This window comes from Spea bombifrons, chromosome 7 (assembly GCF_027358695.1).
Source record: "Spea bombifrons isolate aSpeBom1 chromosome 7, aSpeBom1.2.pri, whole genome shotgun sequence".
In the NCBI taxonomy this organism is placed as follows: Eukaryota; Metazoa; Chordata; class Amphibia; order Anura; family Pelobatidae; genus Spea; species Spea bombifrons.
Window position 1 is genome coordinate 26,539,027 of NC_071093.1, and position 20,998 is coordinate 26,560,024.

The following is a 20,998-nucleotide window of genomic DNA, read 5'->3' on the forward strand; positions in this document are numbered from 1 at the left end:
TGGAAAAGGGAACGGGCATGTTCCATTTTATGCCCCATAAATTCCAAAAAACATAAAAAAAGACTTTTAGATTAATATATGTTGTGCTATCTGGCTGAACTGATTTAAGGGACCATTTTCATAGTAAAATATTAGAATTTTTTTAATTAAAATATTTTCATTATTTTTATGTATTATTCATACTAAATGGAATATGCATCCAAAAATGAAAGCTCTATCTGTCCTGGGAAAAAATATAATTTGTGTTGGTGTACGAAAAATTAAAAAGGAGAATATAATGTAAAAATGCTGAAAAAGTCTTAGGTTCTTGGGCACAAAACACCCTCAGTAAAGAAGCTAAGCTACATATAAATGGATCGGTCTGATTATTTTTTTCCCTTTGAATGTGGTTGACTGTTTGAGTGTAGTCCTATTTGTTTTTATGGATTTTGCATATAAAAATAGAATACCAAAATAAACTGTATGCAATGAAAGGTTTATGTTCATTAGATATTTTCTCTGCTTTAATATAATATAAAATAATTTTACATAAAAATCAATATTTTTTCTTTGATTAAGCAAAAAATAACATCACATTATCCTGAAAACAGTAAATTATGACATAATTAAGACTAGAAAAAAGCAAGTTTGTTTTTATGCATTGTTTCCACCCATTAACTTATGATGTTTTTTGAATGACAAAGGTTACATATCTTCTGTACCGATTGCCCATTCCCCTCACAGATGGGTTTTATTTGTATTGTTTCTTAACATTTATTTCATTCTTCCTTCTGCAAACCTCCGACAGATGAGCAAGTTGGTCCGTATGACCTAGAAGCTTCGGCAAAAGGAATACAAATATGAAAAAATAACAATAAATGGAAAATACAAATCCACACTTTAATACTATGCCATATTTATCTGCTGGTTAAATATATTTTATTGGATAATTGTATCTTCCAATAATTTCTAAAGTAAAAAAATAATAAAATTGTACAATAACACTGGCAACATCTGAATATTTATTTACAGTGTTTTACAATAGAAGAGAGAGGTAATGGTACTCAATATACCAAAAAGAACTTAGAAAAGTGAAAAATAATCCATAAATATTATGTTTTCATAGTTTTAATTGCTACAAATTACCCATTTTAAAACATTTCTGCATTTCATATAAGGAAACGATATGTTATTTGGTACTGTTACCCACAACATCCAACTTAAAATTTAAAGGCGCACATTGAAAAAGAATTGCTGTGTAATACATTTCATCTTTCAATTTAATTGTCATGTTTCTTCAAATCCTCACTATTTTGATTATGATTAAAAACAAGTTTTGTTTTGATTCATTCATCCATTAGTACCAGATGAACTTCAAATTGGCTGTAGAAAATGTAACATTTGTTGTATAAAGCTGCTATCTTTTTACCAGTGATGTACTGAAGGGGGTGGCAGTCCCCCCGCAGCAAAACCAAGGGGTAGATCACACTCTTGGGCAATCAGGTCTCTCAATGTCTCACTGCTCAATGGGCCCATTATAAGGGAGAGGCTCAGTGCAAGCTCCTAAGACTGCATTAAAAGGCACCGCATATCCCGGTGTACTGTGTCTTAAAGGCATAGTGTGCCTTTTAATGCAGTGAAATTGCTGACCATGGAGGGGGCAGCTGGGGTGCCATGGGGCAGGCCTATGGCCGCACCAGAGGTAAATTCACCACTTCCCTGAACCATGCTAGCTTTACCTTTATAAATTTACTCCTCACACATACCAAACTGTTACTGAACAAAAAGTATTTTCTCATATCACAGACTCGGGTATAATATTTGTTTTCCTACTATGGTGGCATGGAAAGCACCCAGCAAACACTAGTAAACAGTGTGCTTCCAACCATTTCACTACAGGTAACATAGCAGGTAAGCTTAAAAAAATCACTATACAAAATCCATATGTATTTGTGCTTTTTAACAATAACATAAGCAAAAAAGAATGGAAAATTAAAAAAATATATATGTGTACTGCTATACAGATTCATTCTTCCAAAATTCACTTGTGGCTACTATTACCATCAATATTTCACTTACCATAACAGAAACAGAGAGGCAGCTTTCTCAGAAAAAATATATGGCTAAATATGTATTATGTCTTTAGATTTGTACCGTTAACTCTTTCAGCGTCAGACATTTTTCCTCAATATGCCTTATAAAGCCAATGCACTGCTCAGACTTGCAGGATACAGTGGAGTCATATGTTAGGTGCTATATATATAGTCTACACACAGGGATGACATTTGTTTCTAGGACTTCAAAGTCTCTGTTTCAGATTCCTGAAAGTGTCACAGGGCTAAAATAAGATACCACGTTTTTCTGAGTAGATTATTTTACACCTGGGGATCCACAGGCATTGCTGTCATCTGCCAATAAGTATGTACTTCCTATGAATTACAACTACACGCAAATGTGTTTAAACATAGAAGTTGATGGCAGATAAGAACCATTCTGCCCATCTAGTCTGTCCATTTTCTATTCTAAATAACTTCTATCATTCAATGACAGTACATTGAGACTTTGTTTCACATTAACTCAGTTGACAAAAAGTAATACTTTCATAATGCCTCCATTTTGAAGTCACTTTATGTCAGGTCATACCACGTAAACGGCCTAGTTCTTTTTAGGGAAATATATGCAAGACTAACAGAAGACAAAATTAGTGTCTTCCCATGAAGACTATGCTACACCAGTGTACACTGTTAATGTCACACATGCACTCACAGTGTGAATAACAGGCCGGACTGGTGATCTGGTACCTATTTTAAAAATATTTTTTAAAAATATCATTACTGTAATGTCTAAATATGGCCCCAGTTCAAGGTAACTTTGATAATGCAACCTGTATAGGGTCTGTAGTTTTCCCTCTAACTTTTTTTTGCTTAATGACCCTCTTAAAAATATGAGGTAGATTGTCATTGTTTGTAAGTGCAATCAGAGATAAAAAGCAATCTGATGGCACTAGATAAGTAACAATATCCAGATCCTAAGTGTCACATTATCAGACGCTGAGTATTACATTAAAAATAGAATGTTGTAAAATGTATAGTACTGTTGTTTTAAAAGGTTTCAGAGTCTGATAAATCCTCATTATCCACTTCAGTTTGTAATTTAGAGTTCTGTGCTTGATTAAAGTTATTGCAGTTTATAGTGGAGTCATTACGGAAGTGTCTTTTACTCAAAGTGTCCTTTTTAAGGCTAATGCGGTTGAAGGAGGTCATTGTGCTGGAAGGAGGTAAAGACATCATGGCAGCCAATATAAGTGCCAGGCAGTCAGCTACATCTTTGTTAGGGGTACAAGCCAGTGCTGGAGTGTGACCTGGGCACAAATGCAGACAAAGCAACAGTTAGTATTAGATACAGCAGTGAGAGCTCCACACATCTGTGTGATCTAACAAGCAACAGATGCTAGACATTGCATTAGACGGTGTCAGAACAATTATTTTACAAGACATGCAACAAATAAACATCGCTTGTTTTAAAGCAGCAATCTGCAATACTTGTTATAATGGTTTTTTTAATGGGACAGTTTGGTTTCCCAACAGGGGTCAAACATTGGTTAATAAATATAGAAGATTTTCTATGCCTTTTCTACAGCAGGGGTGGGCAACAATGGTACAATGATAGGGTGCTGCTAATTTAGAGCTTCATCTTGTCCCTTTAAAAGTAATTTGCATGTGCATTTGATAGCTATGAACTGAATTGAGACAATCTTTACATGGACGTCTATATGTACCATAGGTTTATTGACTCATAAAAAATATCCACCCTATTTTACCAAATCTCATAATTATTGCCCACCCCTGACCTACATCACCCAAAAAGTTATTGTTATTATATATTCTTTTTTTTAAGATCCATTGTGTTATAACCTAAATATCGAAAAAAGCTGAACAAAAAGCACACACAGAAATCAAACAATTGAAAAACAGACACAGAACGGACATGAATGTTTTGTACTAATATGCTTTTAGCTCAATTTGTTTCAAGGAAGACTATTTATTAAACAATGTTCTTTGTTTTGCTTCTTTAACATGTTATCAGATTTATATATCAATTGTAAGCATTCCCAAATGAAAGCTTCTTTTCTAACTGATTGAGCACCTGTTTCTCCTAATCGGATGAGTCTGTATATCTGCTGAGTCTAGAAGTATTCATTCCTTAATCCATGAGTGTGTAGAAGAGTTACATTGAGTTGAAACATTTAAACTGAAGGACTGAACATTCATTACGGAGACCTTTCCATGGGGAGGTCTGCCAGTATTTTACACGGATATTATATATAATACAAAGTATAACTCTGGTGTGACCACCCATTGTATTTATTTAACAAAAAAAGTAAAACTTGCAGTTATTTCATGTTAACTTACATTGATTGTTATAATCAAGTCAGTTTCTGCTTTTCATTGCTCACAACAGCAATAATTTATATTCAAATAGTAAGAGAAATTAACCACAAGTGATTATTCACTTACCATCATCGTCCAGCGAAAGAACACATGCTCCTTTACTGATCAATCTCTCAACAATACTTTTATATCCTTTCTGTGCTGCTATATGAAGTGGCCTAAAATTCAAACGCATTGAGACTTTTTGGATCTTACATCTGTACGATACGACAGCCATAACACAAAATGGTTTATGCATTCTTAAATAACTATTAGTGATGCATCATTGTAAAGCAAAATGTTCATGCACAATGTGTCTGTACAGCTTATATTAGTTTCACAAGTCACATTGTCAGTCTGCTGTTTTGCTACTTGTTGCAGAGAATGCACTGTACTATGCACTAGACTTATGTAAAGGGACCAAAAACAATTTCTCTCTCACACCACCACTCATGCTCTCTCCCACTCATGGGTTGTCACCCGCTCCATCCCATGTCTTCTTTGTCTGCTTCTCCATAAACATGGCCTCCTGGTGAACTTCTTCCAACTAGGGGAGAAGGTGTGTGCAGACGCTCCACCATTTTACAAAAAGAAACTTTCTGCACCCCTTTCTCCACAAATCTATCTCCATTGTTTTGGCCACTCGGTGCACTTCCGCAAAAGAGTGGAGCCATGGGGACAGCCACTCCATGTTCCTCCAACCAGGGAGAGACGGTCTACCTAGAGCCCCCCCCTTTACAGAAGTTTACCAGGAAGCCAGTGTCACAGAGATGTGGCAGAAGAAAGAAGTATAGGTACATTTACACACACACACATATATATATATATATATATATATATATATATATATATATATATACATATATACATATATACATATATATACATATATTTATGTATATATATATTGTGACCGTGTGAACCCCAGGGAGATGATTAGCATGGCATCTGGGTACAGCTGCTATGCAGAGTATACGTATGGGTCCCTGGGGTGGAGCAATTGGAGAGCAGGGTGGGCCAATGCTCCATTTCCCCATTTTGTGGAAACTCCATGCCGGGTTTTCCATGAGGCAAGAAGTCCACAGGATCTGGTCCGGGATTTCTATGAGGCTGACATCAGGCACAGGTGCTGGACATTAAAAACCCCTGGAGCCTGATACTCAGAGAGACTGTTGGGGGAAGAGGAAGTTCCCTGTACTCCCAGGGCAAGGAGAGGCCCTGAACAAGATCATCCCTGAGCCAAGTGAGGCAATACCTGCCTGGACTCTTTTGTGTGCTGTCTGGGGGAGGTTTTCCAGAGCCTGGCGTAGCTGGGTCTGGCTGGGAGGTTGAGATAGTGGGTGATTAGGCTGGTCAGTCTGCACCAGCATAGTTTAGTTAGAGAGGGCTCCAATTGGGAGCTAGGTTTTCGTTTTATGATTTGGTTTTGGGGTTTGAGCGATTAAAAATAAAGCGCTATTTTGTTCAAAGCTGCTGTTCCTGACTCTGATTGCCCTAGAGGACTGTGCTTAGGACCCCTAAAAAGTGACATGTGTGGCCCTAATGCTATAGGGTTTGTCACATATGGTGGAGAATGCGGGCAAAGCACTGCTATGGTCTGTGGGCAGAAAGCAGGAACCAAGTGAACAACTGAGTGGATGCTGGTGACGAGTGCTACACTGGATCCAGGAACCCCAAGTGTTGTGTGGCCTGAAGCTACCAAGCTGCAGTGGATGTGCCAGAAGTGATTACAGCTTAACCCGGAGGATTGAGTGAAAACACTTCAAAGACTGTTGCATGGTATGTGCCCTTGTATATTGCTGGCTGAAATACATATGCTTATGGAGGATGGCCTTGCTGTGTTTGTGACGACTTAGTGATGATCCGGACGTGAAGTTTCTATTTGCTGGATAAAAGTATTGTGTATCTGTGAAACCTGCAAAACAAAAGCATTTCGTCGCTATGGCCTGCTGGTAATTACCTGATTGCATACTGCAGAGGGAGAGATTTAAAGCCCTGGAGTACAATCTCTTGGATTTGTGTATTGCAGTGACTGCTAGTCTAATGCAAGATGGGAAAAGGACAGCAAAGCAGAAATAAAATGTCCTTTCCATGTTTCACTCGCCAGCCAACCTGCAGTGGATATGTGGAACCACTGAAACTGGCACAAGAGGCATATATAAAGTGTGCAGGGTCCTGTATTGAGGCACAAGAGTTAAAGGAGGAAATTGAATCCTTAAAGTGGCTGCACCAGGGTGAAGTCTCTGATTTGAACTTGCAGCTGAAAGAAGTAACTGATAAACTAAATGCTGCAGAAAAGAAAGTGGGAATGCTACCTATGTCTTGCAATTGTGCTGCACATGGGGACAAAAGAGACTTTACGATAGCTAGAGGAAGTCTTTCACCGGTGGTTCTTCAACTTCAGGAGGAGAAACACAAATTACAGAAAGAGTTTGTCTTCAACAAACAAAGGTTTGATGATGCTATAAAACAGAGGGACTGTGAACTTAAGAGACTGACAGAGCTAAATGTTTCCTATGACAAACAGAGTCGTGGTGAAGGTAACAATGTGGCATGGACTACCAAGCTCAGGAAAGTGGAAGCTATGCCCAGAGATGAGCTGAATCAGTATGTGCTTGAGCAGTCAGAGTATGTTGGGAAACAGATCTGCAAGACCAAAAAGCTGACTGATGAGTGTTTGCTAAAAGAACATGAATTAATAAAGGTTAAAAACCAAGCAGCACAATTACAGGTGGAATTGCACCAAACTATTGGCCAGCTTGAGGGAGAAAACTTCACTTTGCAAAATGAAGTGGCTGCTTCTAGAGAAAAGCATTGTGTTGATCTGGCAGCAAAACTTCAAGAGATGCAACAGTTGCAGGAACAAAAGCTGGTGGTTGAAAAACGTCTCCCGGAGGTGTCCCAGAAAGGTAAAGAGGATGCAGAGCGTGTATTCGGGCTCCTTTCTGAGAATAGCAGTGTGAATTTAACACTTGCAGTTGAACGTCTAGAAAAAGTAAAGCTGCAGGAGACCGTAAAAGAACTACAAGATGAAATCCAGGCCTTGTTTAAAGCCAGTAAAGAGAACACTGAACTTCATAAGGCCAACATAGCACTAAAAGACAAGTATTTCCAGAAAAAGGCGGAACTGAAATCGTGCAAGGATCAGCTACAGGACGCAGAAGCTCAGCTAAAGCAAATGGAGGCAGCTATGCTTCTAAAAGAGGAGGACTTAGGATTGGCTATTCACAACAGAGATCAAGCTTTAAGGGAGAGTGATATGATCCAACGTAACCTGGAAGCAATACTGAGTAACACAGAACGCGACAGGCAAACATTAATGAGGCAGCTTGCTGATATCCAGACCGAGAGAGACACATTGTCAGGGAATCTGGAGAAAGCCCTTATGTCCAATGAAAAGCTTCAACAAGTTGGACTTAAACTGCAGAAAGAGAATATATCCCTCAGGCATCAACTGGAGATATCCACCTTAGAGCTGAGAGAGGTGAAAGCAACCCTTGAGGAACAAAGGGTTACTGCAGTAGAAAAACATGTACTACTACAACTCCAGTTAGATGAACTGGGTATACAGCTAGCTGAAGAAAGGGAGGCCAAGCTAGCTCTACAGAAACAGATTAAGGTCCAAGAGGAAATGGACACAGTATCTGAAACGTCACAAATTGCACAAGCAGCAAGTGAGCAGATACAGTACAAAACAAGCTGCCTGGAGGAAAAGAAGAATGGCATGGAAAATAACCATTATAACCTAAGTGATGGAGGGACTATGCATGGTGCTGGAAGTACTGACCAACTAGCAGAGCAACATGGCAGTAAGCTACTCCAGGGAGCAGGTGGTCCCAGGTCCAGCAGAAACCATACTTCAAAGGAGGAACCTTCTACAGGTGACAGTAAGGTCCATCCATTACACGCATCTGGGGTAAGAGGACATAAAAATGGGCTTGGTATTAAAAGGAGTGATGGTGAACAAGCTACGGGGAAACAGCTTGAAGATGGTGTGCGCTTGGCTGTATCGTGTAGATCACACAGGGTAGACCTTTTTCATGGGCAAGCTACGATGGTCTTCATTTGTACAGAGAAGAGACGTGGCTGTGCAAAGTGTTACCCATTCACTGATCACTGCAGAAACCCAGAAGGGCAGACGGATACAAGGAGGAAGTATCCACTACCGGGCCACATTTATGGTGTGTGGAAAGGAAAGCCCCCTGATGCCAACCTAAGAGGGACGTCATCAGCAGAGCTGCTTAGTCCCATGGTCGCTCAGCCCCATGGTTCTGAGCTGGTGGGGAGGATATGTGACCGTGTGAACCCCAGGGAGATGATTAGCATGGCATCTGGGTACAGCTGCTATGCAGAGTATACGTATGGGTCCCTGGGGTGGAGCAATTGGAGAGCAGGGTGGGCCAATGCTCCATTTCCCCATTTTGTGGAAACTCCATGCCGGGTTTTCCATGAGGCAAGAAGTCCACAGGATCTGGTCCGGGATTTCTATGAGGCTGACATCAGGCACAGGTGCTGGACATTAAAAACCCCTGGAGCCTGATACTCAGAGAGACTGTTGGGGGAAGAGGAAGTTCCCTGTACTCCCAGGGCAAGGAGAGGCCCTGAACAAGATCATCCCTGAGCCAAGTGAGGCAATACCTGCCTGGACTCTTTTGTGTGCTGTCTGGGGGAGGTTTTCCAGAGCCTGGCGTAGCTGGGTCTGGCTGGGAGGTTGAGATAGTGGGTGATTAGGCTGGTCAGTCTGCACCAGCATAGTTTAGTTAGAGAGGGCTCCAATTGGGAGCTAGGTTTTCGTTTTATGATTTGGTTTTGGGGTTTGAGCGATTAAAAATAAAGCGCTATTTTGTTCAAAGCTGCTGTTCCTGACTCTGATTGCCCTAGAGGACTGTGCTTAGGACCCCTAAAAAGTGACATGTGTGGCCCTAATGCTATAGGGTTTGTCACAATATATATACACACACACACACACATACATATAAACAGTATATAGGAAAGAAAAAAAAAGTGACATATCCCCCAGCCTCCAAAAGTAATTCTTCCCCAGCTCCCCACACTTTCTCACTGCCTGGTAGCAGCCTGTATTTATTTTATTAGTTTAAAATCCATGGGATGTTCACCTCTATATATTTCATAAATTGTTACATGAACTATAATTTGTGAAACTGTGTAATTCTTAATAGCAACAACAACAATAATGTCACACTTACGTTTGCAAAGCATTATTGGTTGCATTGATAATGTTTTTATCTTCTATTTTGTCAAGAATTATCAATGCACAACCTTCATGACCCTGAAAGCATAAATTGCATACAGACATGTTTTAAGTAGAAATTTGGAAAATGCTTAATTTGTATAAAACCATACAGTTTTGAAAGCAGTAATTCATTTTTTCAACTTTTGACATTTTTACCACGTGAAACTAAATGTTTATTTTCACTGAATCATATTCATATAAAATCATATAAAAAATCTCCTGAACAACAGTTTCTATACTCACCTAGGTTCTAATCTGCTTGAGCCTGCCTCCCCCTCCTGTCTGTTTTGGAGCGCCTGTTCCTCTCCCAAGTCTGCTACCACCTGCCTATTTCCGCAAACCCCCGACACTAGTGTGCTACCTCCTCCCTGTTCCCGCAAGCCCCCGACACCGGTGTGCTACCACCTGCCTATTTATGCTGCTGGTGGCCTGTTCACCTACTTGGGTTGACCCTGTAAGAAAACGCCCCCAAAAATATATGTTTCTGAAAAGCACATAATAAAGGCTACTTCAGAAGCACCCGTTTTCTTTTTTCATGCAACCATTTCTCCACAAACCGCTTCCAAAATATGTGGCAAAAAACTGCATTTTTTTGATCGCATTAAAGAGTAAAAATGCTCCCTACACCATGTTTTTATTTTTTTTAAATAATATTAGGTTGGTAAGTATCAATGGGGTTTTCTAAAAAAGATTTTTTTCAATTTTATAAGTCAACTGAGAGGGGGTAGGGGGTGTTTGGAGACTTGTTATAGTATAACTGCAGCACACCGTGGTCTTGATCGCCAAATCAGGGACGATCAGTCCGCCAGTTGATTGGACGATCTAAGTCAGAATACATCACTAGTGGTCTGTAAGCGAAGTAGAATCTAGTCTCAAGGACACGTAACGTTGAAATTACATGTGTATAAATATTTTATGTATGGAGTCTATGTAAATGATACACATTTTATTTAAAACATATTTTTACAAGCACTGTGAAATGATAAAGGAATAACACATTTTCGTTTTTTACTTACTGCAATGCAGGCCAAATGAAGTGCTGTATTTGAAAGCTTATCTTTTCCAGCCAAATCCACTTTTGTTCTATTAATCAAAATACCTAAAAATACAAAAGATTTTTTTTAAAACAACGTATAATGCACCTGTCACAGAAGCGTTATTTTCAAGCATGTTGTACCAGTATGAGAAAGTAGAATGTAGATGAAAATTATTAATTCAATCAAAATCAGTGGTAGGCTGGACCCTGAGGGACCCAAAAGCTGGTCTGAGTTGGGTCAGTTGCAAAGAGAGGTGGGAGTGCAGTGGGGCCATCTAACATGACTCTACTTGACCATGCAGTAGCAGAGCGGTAGCTTGCAGGTCTGGAGAAAGGCTCCAGATGTGTGTCAAAGAGCATGTGAGTGAATGTGTATATACATGGGGGCAGGGTGCCACTTTCTTTTATCTACCCCTCTAAACCAAAAAGTACCAGCCCTTCCCCTAATCAAAATGTGTGTGCATATGTACATTCATCATTTTATGATGGGTTGGCATATGGGCCGTGAAGGTGACTGCAGTCTTTTGCAAATCAATGCAGAGCCACAAAAGTGAGTCTAGCATTAACATAACATTAAAAAAAATAATATATATAAATATATATATATATATATATAAAATTGTCAAATGTGTCTTGGGCAGTTATATTACTGGGTTATTTGACCAGCAAAAGTTGAGCTCATAGCATGTTTACTTTCATGAATGGGCAGTGGCGAATCACCAGTATGTATTTACATATTTGCATAACAACAGGCTGCAATAGTACATTTTTAAATCACTATAATCCAGGAAACATTTCTCTGAAAGTAAGCAGAAATCAAGTTTACAAACCTGTAGCATCTAGGTGACCCTTTTCCACAGCCATCATTAGTGGCGATTTCCCTGAGTTGTCTACAATATTTACATTTGCGTTGTAACTTAAAAGCAGCTTCAGGCAATCCACATGATTATTAAAGGCTGCTGCATGGAGTGGAGTTCTAATAACAGAAAAACAACCAGTAACAACATTTTTACACAAAGTGACGTTTAGGCTAACATTCTCAGAGATGCGAGTGACATTAAAATAGAGCACTGACTTTTTTCAATATTATATTCTATGAAAAGCACCATTAAATGTGTATTTTTGCCCATTAGTGATACACTTTAGTGGACCTACATTGATAGTAAAGATATAGTGTTAGCTTTCAAGACTTTCTTGCGGTGTTATTATAGTAAAAATAATAAAAATACTAATAATAATGAGGCTGGAGCCCCTGTTGAGGCCACATGCTCTCACTTGTCCTGGTTCCATCTGGTCATGTAACACACATTACATGATGCAGTACTAGTCAGGTAGCTTGCACAGAGAGTGCGAGCTGCACTGAAGATATGGCTCTGTTCTAGGTGGGGGGGCAGTTGTACTGAAGGTGGGAGAGGGAGAGAAGGAGTGTAAGTGTGTATATGTATATTTGTATTAGTATGTATAGGTTTATCATGTTAGAGAGTGTGTATGTATGTGTTAGTGTATTATGTCAGCATATATAAAAGGAATATTTCTTCTTTTACATTTAAAATATTGATATAATGTTTGTTATATAATCTGCGTATGCAGCTGTGATCAAAAGTTATATAAGGTAAAATATGTACCATTTTTAAAGAAAGGGTGAATGAGTGAGCAGGCAAAATACATTTCTTGCATTTCTAATGGGATTCATATTCAATTGTAGGTTATAAGAGAATGGCACAATCATAAAACAAAACATAGCAACAAAAATGAAATGACCCCTGTTCAAAAGTCTGAATACCCTTAGTTCTTAATATTGTGTATTGTCCCCTTTAGCATCAATGACAGTTACTTTTATCAGGACTGCAGTATAAACCATTTTGCATTTGTTATGTTACAAACAATTGCTTGTGTTCATTACCTTCCTTTGCTGTCTTTACAATTGACAATGCTTGCATCTATAGCCCCGATAAGCAGTGCAGCACAGTTTTCATGATTATTAACTCTAAAAGAACAGAAAGAAAAGCAATGTTATGAAGGAATGACAATACTTTAAACCCAGTGGGTATAAAGATACATACATTTTTCTTTTTATCTTAAATGTGTAATGAAAAAAATAAATAAGAAGAGATGGTCCAGGTATGACACCATGCATGCAGCAGTCAATGCACATTTCAACCACAAATAGAAACATAACTGAAGCGCAGGAGCAGATTTTTGGATTTCTTATTAGAGGCTCTCAAAAACTGTATTCTCACAGATGCAGGGTTTGATGGGTGCTAAATGGGGATGCAACTTTGGGTAAATTATGGAGGAGAAAATTCTGCCAATGGGAACTGTTAAACCTGACTGTGGCAAATGCAGAGGAGCTTCGGATCCAACAGTGCAGCTAGCATGTAGGGTCTCTCCATCTTGTAAATTTCACTCCATGGCCACTGTTAAGCCTACTGATTGATGCTGAGGAGGACCTTGGAGTCTTGTTAGAACAGCTGGTCTGAATGGTATCTCCTTCCTTGCAGGGCTTGTGGCCCCGGGATGCTGTCTTATCTGTACACCAGACAGCAGGGGTTCATAAAGTATTTGTAACAGTCTGATTTATTATATTTGCATACAAATACTGTAAACTGCGGTCACACATTTTTCTATAAATGTTGTAGACATTCACATACTGTGGACCTTCACATTATGCAAGCATGTTACTTATTTGTTGATATATTAATATAGTTATTGATGATTTATATTAAGATTACGCTTGAAGATTAAAAATTAGGGTTTTGCCTGCAACACCAGAAGTATTGCATTTCTTGCTTTTTCAGAAATGCCACACAAAAATTCATTTAATTGGATGCATGATAATGGTTTCTAGCATAAAGAAGAGTGTTTATAAATTGTTCACTTTTTGTTTATATTATATTCTTCTTTATTTTATGTCTTCATTACATCTACATCCTATCTACTAAAACTACAACTTATTCATCACTTGATAACTTTGAATCTACGGAAGATTTAGAGAAAGGACAATGTAGGATGGCTCACATACTAAATGGATTTTCATTGTTTCTCAAACTTTTGCCAGCCCAGACCCCTAAATCAATGCAAGCACCTCCAGTAAAATTCTCTGCTCCCCATCTACTCTGTGTTCCCAAGAACCAGATAGCCATTGCTTTTAAAGTATTACTATATCTTCTTGGCTAATCATGCTGGCGCCTGAAGTAAAACTGGATCCTTAATTCCAGACATAGTTCAGTTATGGCCTATTAAAACTTTTTTCCTACAATGCACTATAATCTCTTAAATGGATACTCCAGAGGTGCAGCAGAAAACCTCATCCATCATGTTTCACTAAAATCCACAGGACCTCTTGTCAACGTAAAGCCGAGGTGTCCCTTTAGAGATAACACCATATTTAAATAAACCTGTAAGATCATGATATTCTTCTAATTGATAAATAATACACAGTTATACTTACACAGCACAGTGCAATGGAGAAAAGAGATTTCCGTGAAAGTTTCTGAATGATTTTTGCTCTAGTAGTACCTCTAAACAGTTTTCATTGCCTGTGTAATTAAAACAAAACAAATAAAACAATTAACAAATGTTACAGGTGAAGAATATAAAGAGATGAGTTGTTTACTTTGCTGTTTTAAACCACAATGTACTTATTACAGAAATGTTCAATATTTTCCTTAGACAAACAGAACCATAATAATATGAGTGACCGGAAATTAGTGACTCCAGCGATACAAAACCTAAAACATGGAAAGCAAGACAGCACTAAGTAGCAAGAGAAGGAACCTCTTTCTTTCTCTTAAGGGATTAGGTTTCACCTCTCAGGAATTGTATGTTCTGGGCATAGTTCCAACAGATCTTCCAGAATGTAATTGTTTTAAAACTCTGTTACCGCTAAGGCTATTGTTTGAATCGTTTAGTAGAAGACTGTAGTAAACATTGTAACACCTTATGCTAAGAAATACAATTACAGTTTACCAGCAATGTAATGTCTTTATGTATTTATTTTACTTAATTTGGCTCTATTTTATCTATTGAATACAAATTTAAGCCTTGACTTATTCTTTCGGATAGGGGTACTATAGTTTATATTATTTTGTCTTTTTTTTGGTATATCACCTTAAGGTTACTTTGAACTTACCCCTATATCTTGTCTACCTGCCTGAAAGCGGCTCACCCATGTCCTTCTCCCATTGAGTTAGCAATCAGTTTGTAGTTATCCTCTCTGGGGCAACCATAAGAAATTTCTGTGGCATCATTAAGTAAAGTGGTTTTTACTTCATCAGTTTCTTTAAACAGATCCTATCACGTTTTTGAAACAAGAATATTCATTATTATTTACCATTATAAGCTGACCAGTGCAACAGCGTGTAGCCTTTGTTGTCTATGAAATTGCTGTCTCCTTCTGAGAGTGCAACCTGGAGCAGCTCACTTAGTAATGTAGCGTGACCTCGTGCTGCTGCAAAATGCAACGGCGTTCGTCCTCGGGAATCTTTCCATAGAAGTGATGCTTCCTGATCCAGCAGCATTTGGATGCATTCTTCATGGCCTGTCATAATCTGCAGTGAATTTTCAGATGTTTAAATGTTATGAAAATGTACTTTTCTTTGTATCAAGCATTCCCGATTTGTCAATTTAGCTTTCTATACATTGCTCGCACAAATGTAAATAAATAATGATAAATCAGTCAGTCTTCAGTCTCACAAATAATAATGCACGAACACGAGTCAATCAATGGATTACAGTGGATGTTGTGGACACTATTGGGTGAATATTTGGGTGAATATTTGGGTGAATTGGATAAATATTTGAGAGACTATGGTGACAATCAGTATGTTTTACTTCAGCTGTCAAAGGCCCATAATCTTTCTACGTTTCCAGATTTGTGTTTCATATTTACTCAATTATGTTTGCCATACATGGTGTTTTAGTCTTTGAAAATTGACATTGGACATTCCCTTTAAGCAGACCTGACTTATATACAATGAAAGATTATAGATATTGAATTCATCAATTTAAATAAACTATAATTTTACCTTTTAGATGCGTATCATTTTTTAGAACTATGACATTTTATTTTCAGAACTATGTCTCAAAGTACATTTGTCTACATTAAGTGGAAATATGAAATTATGAAATGTGTAATTATAAAAATGATATCTATTTGATAGGGACATAAGCCACTGACTTCCTTTCCTGGTGGCTGCTGCGTGTCCTTTTAGCAGACTAAGCAGGTGGGCCATGCTGCAAGTTCCCTTAGGATAGATTGCAAGAATAAATCTTTATGTGACCCTGATTAGACCAGCTAACAGGTCAAACTAAAAACCCTAAATGTTCTTCAGAGTGTTTCACAGCGAAACGCTGCAGTGAATGTGGGGCTGGGTATCTATACATTTTGCTATATTCAGAACTATACATCACAATGTTATAACCATTCCTTTAACCAATAACAACTAATTAAGTTGTTTTCTGAGATCTAAACGTCAGCCCCTTTCAATAACAATAAGCCACTTTACAATGTTCAAAAATACTGCATTATACTTCCGATTCTATTGTATTACTTTAACCATATGTCTAAGTTTTCAGTTATCAAGTAGTGTAACAAAATAGGGTTCTTATGAATAATAAGGAGCATAACTTACCCCTCGGTGCAGTGCTGTGCATTCATAGACATCAACTGCATCGACTGATGCCTCTTTTTCGAGTAACAGAGAGACTGCATCAATGTGTCCGTATGTTACTGCAAGCATCAAAGGTGTTCTACAAACAGATAAGGCACATCAGCAGTAGCACACACTTATATGTGATGTCACTGTGTGATCATACAGCAGCACTAAGCCAAAAGATTCTGAAAATAAGATTAAATATGAGCCAAAACGTATGGCTGATTTTCAGCAGGGTCACAGCGGGCCGACAATTAGCTCTCACTGTCACTTAGGGACAACCTTACAAGGCTTGCACTTTAATGGCATCGCTGTCTTTACCTGCATCCCAGTTAGGGATTCTTATTTGCCCAGTAGCATACATCTGACTTTAAAGTGCACGGGACATCAATGAACAAAAGTACATCTACTACCAAAATGAGCTGAGAAGCTAGCTTTTGTTTTAGGAAGTCAACACTGGCAATGGCCAGTGGCCAATGGGCATTAGCTTTTGGATTTTTCATTTCTAGATCCCTACCTAATCTCCCTTCTCATTTGCAGTTAAATCGTACTGTTTTACAATGTGGTCAGAGAGGGCACAAAACATGTAAATCCACTGATGCCTGAAGATAAATGTGGTCATAGCCCCCCTTTAGTAAGCTGAACAGAGAGCTCAGGGGGAGATGAGGTTTCTCTCAAACAGGAACCTTGTCATACTTAGCATTGAATGTATTTAGACCTATTATTTTGTTTAAAACTGTTGCCACAGTTTATTTATGCATACTTTTCCAATGTAGTTTTAAAGTACAATAACATATAAAGCAAAAAGGAAAGTAAAAAAGTAGCTGGGAAAAGCTGTGGGGATTTTTGTGGCCACTGTAATATTTCAATTAGCTTGACAACAATTTGTGACCAGCAAATTACTAAATGCCCTGAATGTGCCCAGAAGCCTGTTGATGTTTTTATTAGCCATTTTGAAACAACTACAGCAAAGTCTATAAAAAAGACCACTTACTGCTTCCTGGCATCCACTACATCTACAACGCCATCTGTATCAGTCATTTCCAGTAACAGCCGCAGGCATGATGTATGCCCATTGATAACTGAGGAACAAAATGTAATTGAACCTTTTTATGAATTGTGAATCAGAATGGAAAATGGAAATGATTTGTCACTGCCAACCAAATATAACTCACCCATAAAAATTATTTTTAGACATGAGTATAAATGAAATACAAAGAACAATGAATTCTATGTATTAGGTCTTCGAAAATGCCCTAGAATGGGGTAACCCTGGGCAATATGAACTGGGTACATGGGAATTAAACTACATACAATTAAACGTAACCTTTGTTTCTTGCTACTAAAAGCACCCACTACTGAATTCACTACTAAGTGCACACTTAAATGCATGGTCCATGTATATGCCCAACTATACATAAAATAAATCACATTAGTACAAAAGTAAATCTCCAGAACTGCTTGAGATAGGCAGCTTCCATTAAGTGAAAATAAATTTGCCCCGGTATGATCTGTGATTTACGCTCCACTGTCACTTGAGGGAGTGTTGCTCATGAAGCTATTCTGTGGGAAGCTGTGTATGCTTACATCCTCCTAATGTAAACATACCCATATTTTTGTTACTAAAAGCACACGTTATGGAACCTGTCATTTATTTACAGAGGAACATACCAGCAGCATGTAGAGGAGTCCTTTCAGAGACAAAGTCCTTTACAAGAATTGAGGCTCCCTGGTTAATAAGAGATTCCACGCATTCTGTATGCCCTTTGAACGCTGCAAGATCTAATGGCGTCCGACCCTTTTCATCTTTAATGTCCACATCAACAAAATACTGAAGAAGAAGTTCCAAAGCTTGATGGTGTCCATTATATGCCTAAACAAGATTGAAATGTGACTAAAATGATCAATTCAATAAACTAAAAAAGGAGATATGTGATATAAAGTGGTAGTTGAACGTTAAGTGGCAACAGTGTAATTTAAACTAAGGCTGTAGCTCTCATGAATGAATGCAAAATCTCCCTCCAGTATCCACAATTTGCAGTTTGATTTTTGCTGTGATTTTTGCACAGTTATCTCCATTTTAGCTGCAAACACTGGACCGCTAAATGTTTGCGTGTCATTTCAGTGAAGGTCGGTCAAACTCCCCATGTCATGCTTCCATCATAAAAATGATTTAAACAGGAGAAGGTCCACAGCCCCATACCACTACTCTGGTATGATCAGCTAACAATATGGAAGCAATGGTTGCCAACATCAGAATTGAGCCTGTTAAGACTGCATCACCTTCTAGGTTTTCTGCTTCCGTGATTTCTGAGTAACTGTGCTGCTGATTTTATGCCTTTTGTGGTCTGGCATTAAGTGAATGATTCTCTCACCTGATCAATCCTGTTACTCAACTACATATTACTTCCAGCTACCTTATCTACTTATTTCACAGTACACAAGTACATTTTCTACATAATTATTTGAGTTACATGTCATTTGCTCATTTTTTAATTCCACATACCGCTAAATGCAATGGGCTTTTTGCAGACGAGACAATTGGTTCCTCTGTGCAGTTTTTAGTTCTTTCCAGAAGCTGAATATAAATATAAAGCACATTTTCACATTAACGCTGTAATAAGAACATCATTGATCAAACACTCTGCTGCCAAACTGGGCTCTTCACTGTAACAGGAGTTAGCAAGTTCATGTCAGCAACCTTTTCTTAATTCTGCAAACCAGTGAATGTTGAAATCTCCATTAACAATGCAACAGAATTCAGCACATAGCTTCCTAGTGCTGCTTAGGAAGGACAGTTGTTGTTCGGACGCAAGTCTCTCTATTCCTCATTGATCTCACTCTTTTCTAGGAGCTCAGAATGGCCAGTGGGTTTGATTAATTCACACTGTTCTACACCCCTAAAAGTCACAGTAGTGTGGAAATAAAGAGCACTCCTGATGCACAGTTTTAAAAGTGTTCTTTCCGCATTCTCCATGACACATTTACTTTTCAGTTATTCTTGATCAGCACATGAAAAGTGTTACCCTACAATATGTGCAATCTATAATCTCATATAGTGGCATAAATGACATGCCACATGCTGCAGGGTAACACTTTACGTGCAACAAGAGTTGCTACCCTAATTGTCTGTTCCTGCTCAGGGCTGGATGTTGCTAGGAAATCGGCTCTGACACTTTAAGGCCTTACTCTCTTGCACTCCCACAATGTACATCAGTGTCTATCTAGCCTGTAGCCACATGTTGAAACCATTTGAGTGGAAGCCAAGTGACCAGCACCATCCTGCTCCTACAGAATAGTTGCTATGGTGGTGATGGTAAGACCATGTTTATATTCCTCATTAGCAACCCCTGTGGATAAATACTTTCTGAATAATGTAAAACAGCTTTCAACAAAGATGCCTTACTCCTAATCCATCCCTACAGCATCACCTCAAAAACAATGTGTCCCTTTATGGTTGTTTGATGTGTTAAAAGGTACACAAAACTTTTTTTCATAAAAAAACTGGTGTCCTCTGGGATACTAAAAAGACATTATAGATGTTATGCAAGTAAGTGTTCATTGGAGATACAATGACCTTTTTCATTAGTCATAGGACTGTGAGCTCCATTTTTCTTATTATTATAAAAAGAATTATATTAATTATGAGTATATCCACATTTGTTAGTTACTTACATACTCCAGACATTGCCTATGACCATACGCAGCAGCATAGTGGACAGCGTTGTATCCGGCCTTGTCAAATATTAATGGGTTGGCACCATTCTGAAGCAGAAATGCTATACACCTATTTTAAAATGCAAAGTTTTTTTATTACAACAGCATAAGATACTGAAAATGTACAGCAATTTCGAAATCTGAATTGTGAAATAGACCTTCAATAAGCATTGGTGGTTTATAAAAGAATTATTATTTTATATGTATTGTGTATTATTTATGTTTTGAAAAGGCTTTAGCACTATACAGAGGGCACACACAACATCTGTGATGTGTCCAGGCATAGTATTACCGTTTTAATTAATGAATTCTGTGATAAATGAAAAAATGCACACCAAAAATTTCTTACCGGACCAGGATTTAACTGTAAATGGCCACAAATGATCAGGTTAATAGCATGGCAATTTCTTGGTCCCCATTTAAAAGATTAGGAGCCAACCAGAAATACAAAAGACCGGCAGGGTCATGTTTATAAAGGTAAACCTGGGGTGCTAAATCCAGAGGAGTTGCCATAAAGAGCAATTAAATGTTGATCTAGAAAGTGCTTAATATTCCTGTAACTGCTTGTGTTTTATCTTGGTAAATACAGGGCATAGTGTTCTAGAACAAGTCCTAGGCAGCATTAGGCATTTGCAGCAAGGGATAGGAGTTGCACTGCCAGGAACCGAACCGAATGCAAGATTAAAAAGTAAAAGGCAATAAAGAAAGACTATCAAGGAGGGAGAGAAAAGGCGATGAAAAGACAAAGGAAGGGAAGACATAACTATTTACAGGCTTTGCTGGTGTGTGCTCTCCGACTTTCCAAGCATACATATGAGTGGCAGCTGGGGGTTAGCCATCCTTCCTAAACTATGGTGTCAACACTGTGATTTATGCCAAAAGTGAAGATACTACGGGTTTAAGCCTGACAGGAGGTATAATTCAAGGC

At 38.3% G+C, this 20,998-nt stretch overlaps 1 protein-coding gene and 1 long non-coding RNA gene across 3 annotated transcripts in view; one reads left to right on the forward strand and one right to left on the reverse strand.

The window, feature by feature from the left end:
* Positions 1 to 457: 457 nt before the first annotated feature.
* ANKRD44 (ankyrin repeat domain 44) overlaps positions 458 to 20,998 on the reverse strand; it is a 67,093-nt gene continuing 46,552 nt past the window's right edge. Inside the window, exons 16-28 of one of the 2 annotated variants that reach the window (XM_053472227.1) lie at positions 20,029 to 20,140; positions 18,860 to 18,931; positions 18,025 to 18,226; positions 17,348 to 17,435; positions 16,333 to 16,450; positions 15,033 to 15,249; positions 14,151 to 14,238; positions 12,603 to 12,686; positions 11,530 to 11,675; positions 10,680 to 10,762; positions 9,617 to 9,699; positions 4,497 to 4,588; positions 458 to 817 (exon numbers count right to left, since the gene is read on the reverse strand). In XM_053472227.1, the coding sequence (XP_053328202.1) occupies positions 759 to 817; positions 4,497 to 4,588; positions 9,617 to 9,699; positions 10,680 to 10,762; positions 11,530 to 11,675; positions 12,603 to 12,686; positions 14,151 to 14,238; positions 15,033 to 15,249; positions 16,333 to 16,450; positions 17,348 to 17,435; positions 18,025 to 18,226; positions 18,860 to 18,931; positions 20,029 to 20,140 (1,444 nt within the window). In that variant the 3' untranslated portion in view covers positions 458 to 758. Of the gene's footprint in view, positions 818 to 2,891; positions 3,341 to 4,496; positions 4,589 to 9,616; positions 9,700 to 10,679; positions 10,763 to 11,529; positions 11,676 to 12,602; positions 12,687 to 14,150; positions 14,239 to 15,032; positions 15,250 to 16,332; positions 16,451 to 17,347; positions 17,436 to 18,024; positions 18,227 to 18,859; positions 18,932 to 20,028; positions 20,141 to 20,998 lie in introns of those variants that run through there. The other variant, XM_053472226.1, reaches the window with a different exon arrangement.
* LOC128502417 (uncharacterized) lies at positions 5,672 to 6,030 on the forward strand. The gene is made up of 2 exons (XR_008355108.1): positions 5,672 to 5,940; positions 5,982 to 6,030. It is a non-coding gene; the product is annotated as an uncharacterized LOC128502417 (long non-coding RNA).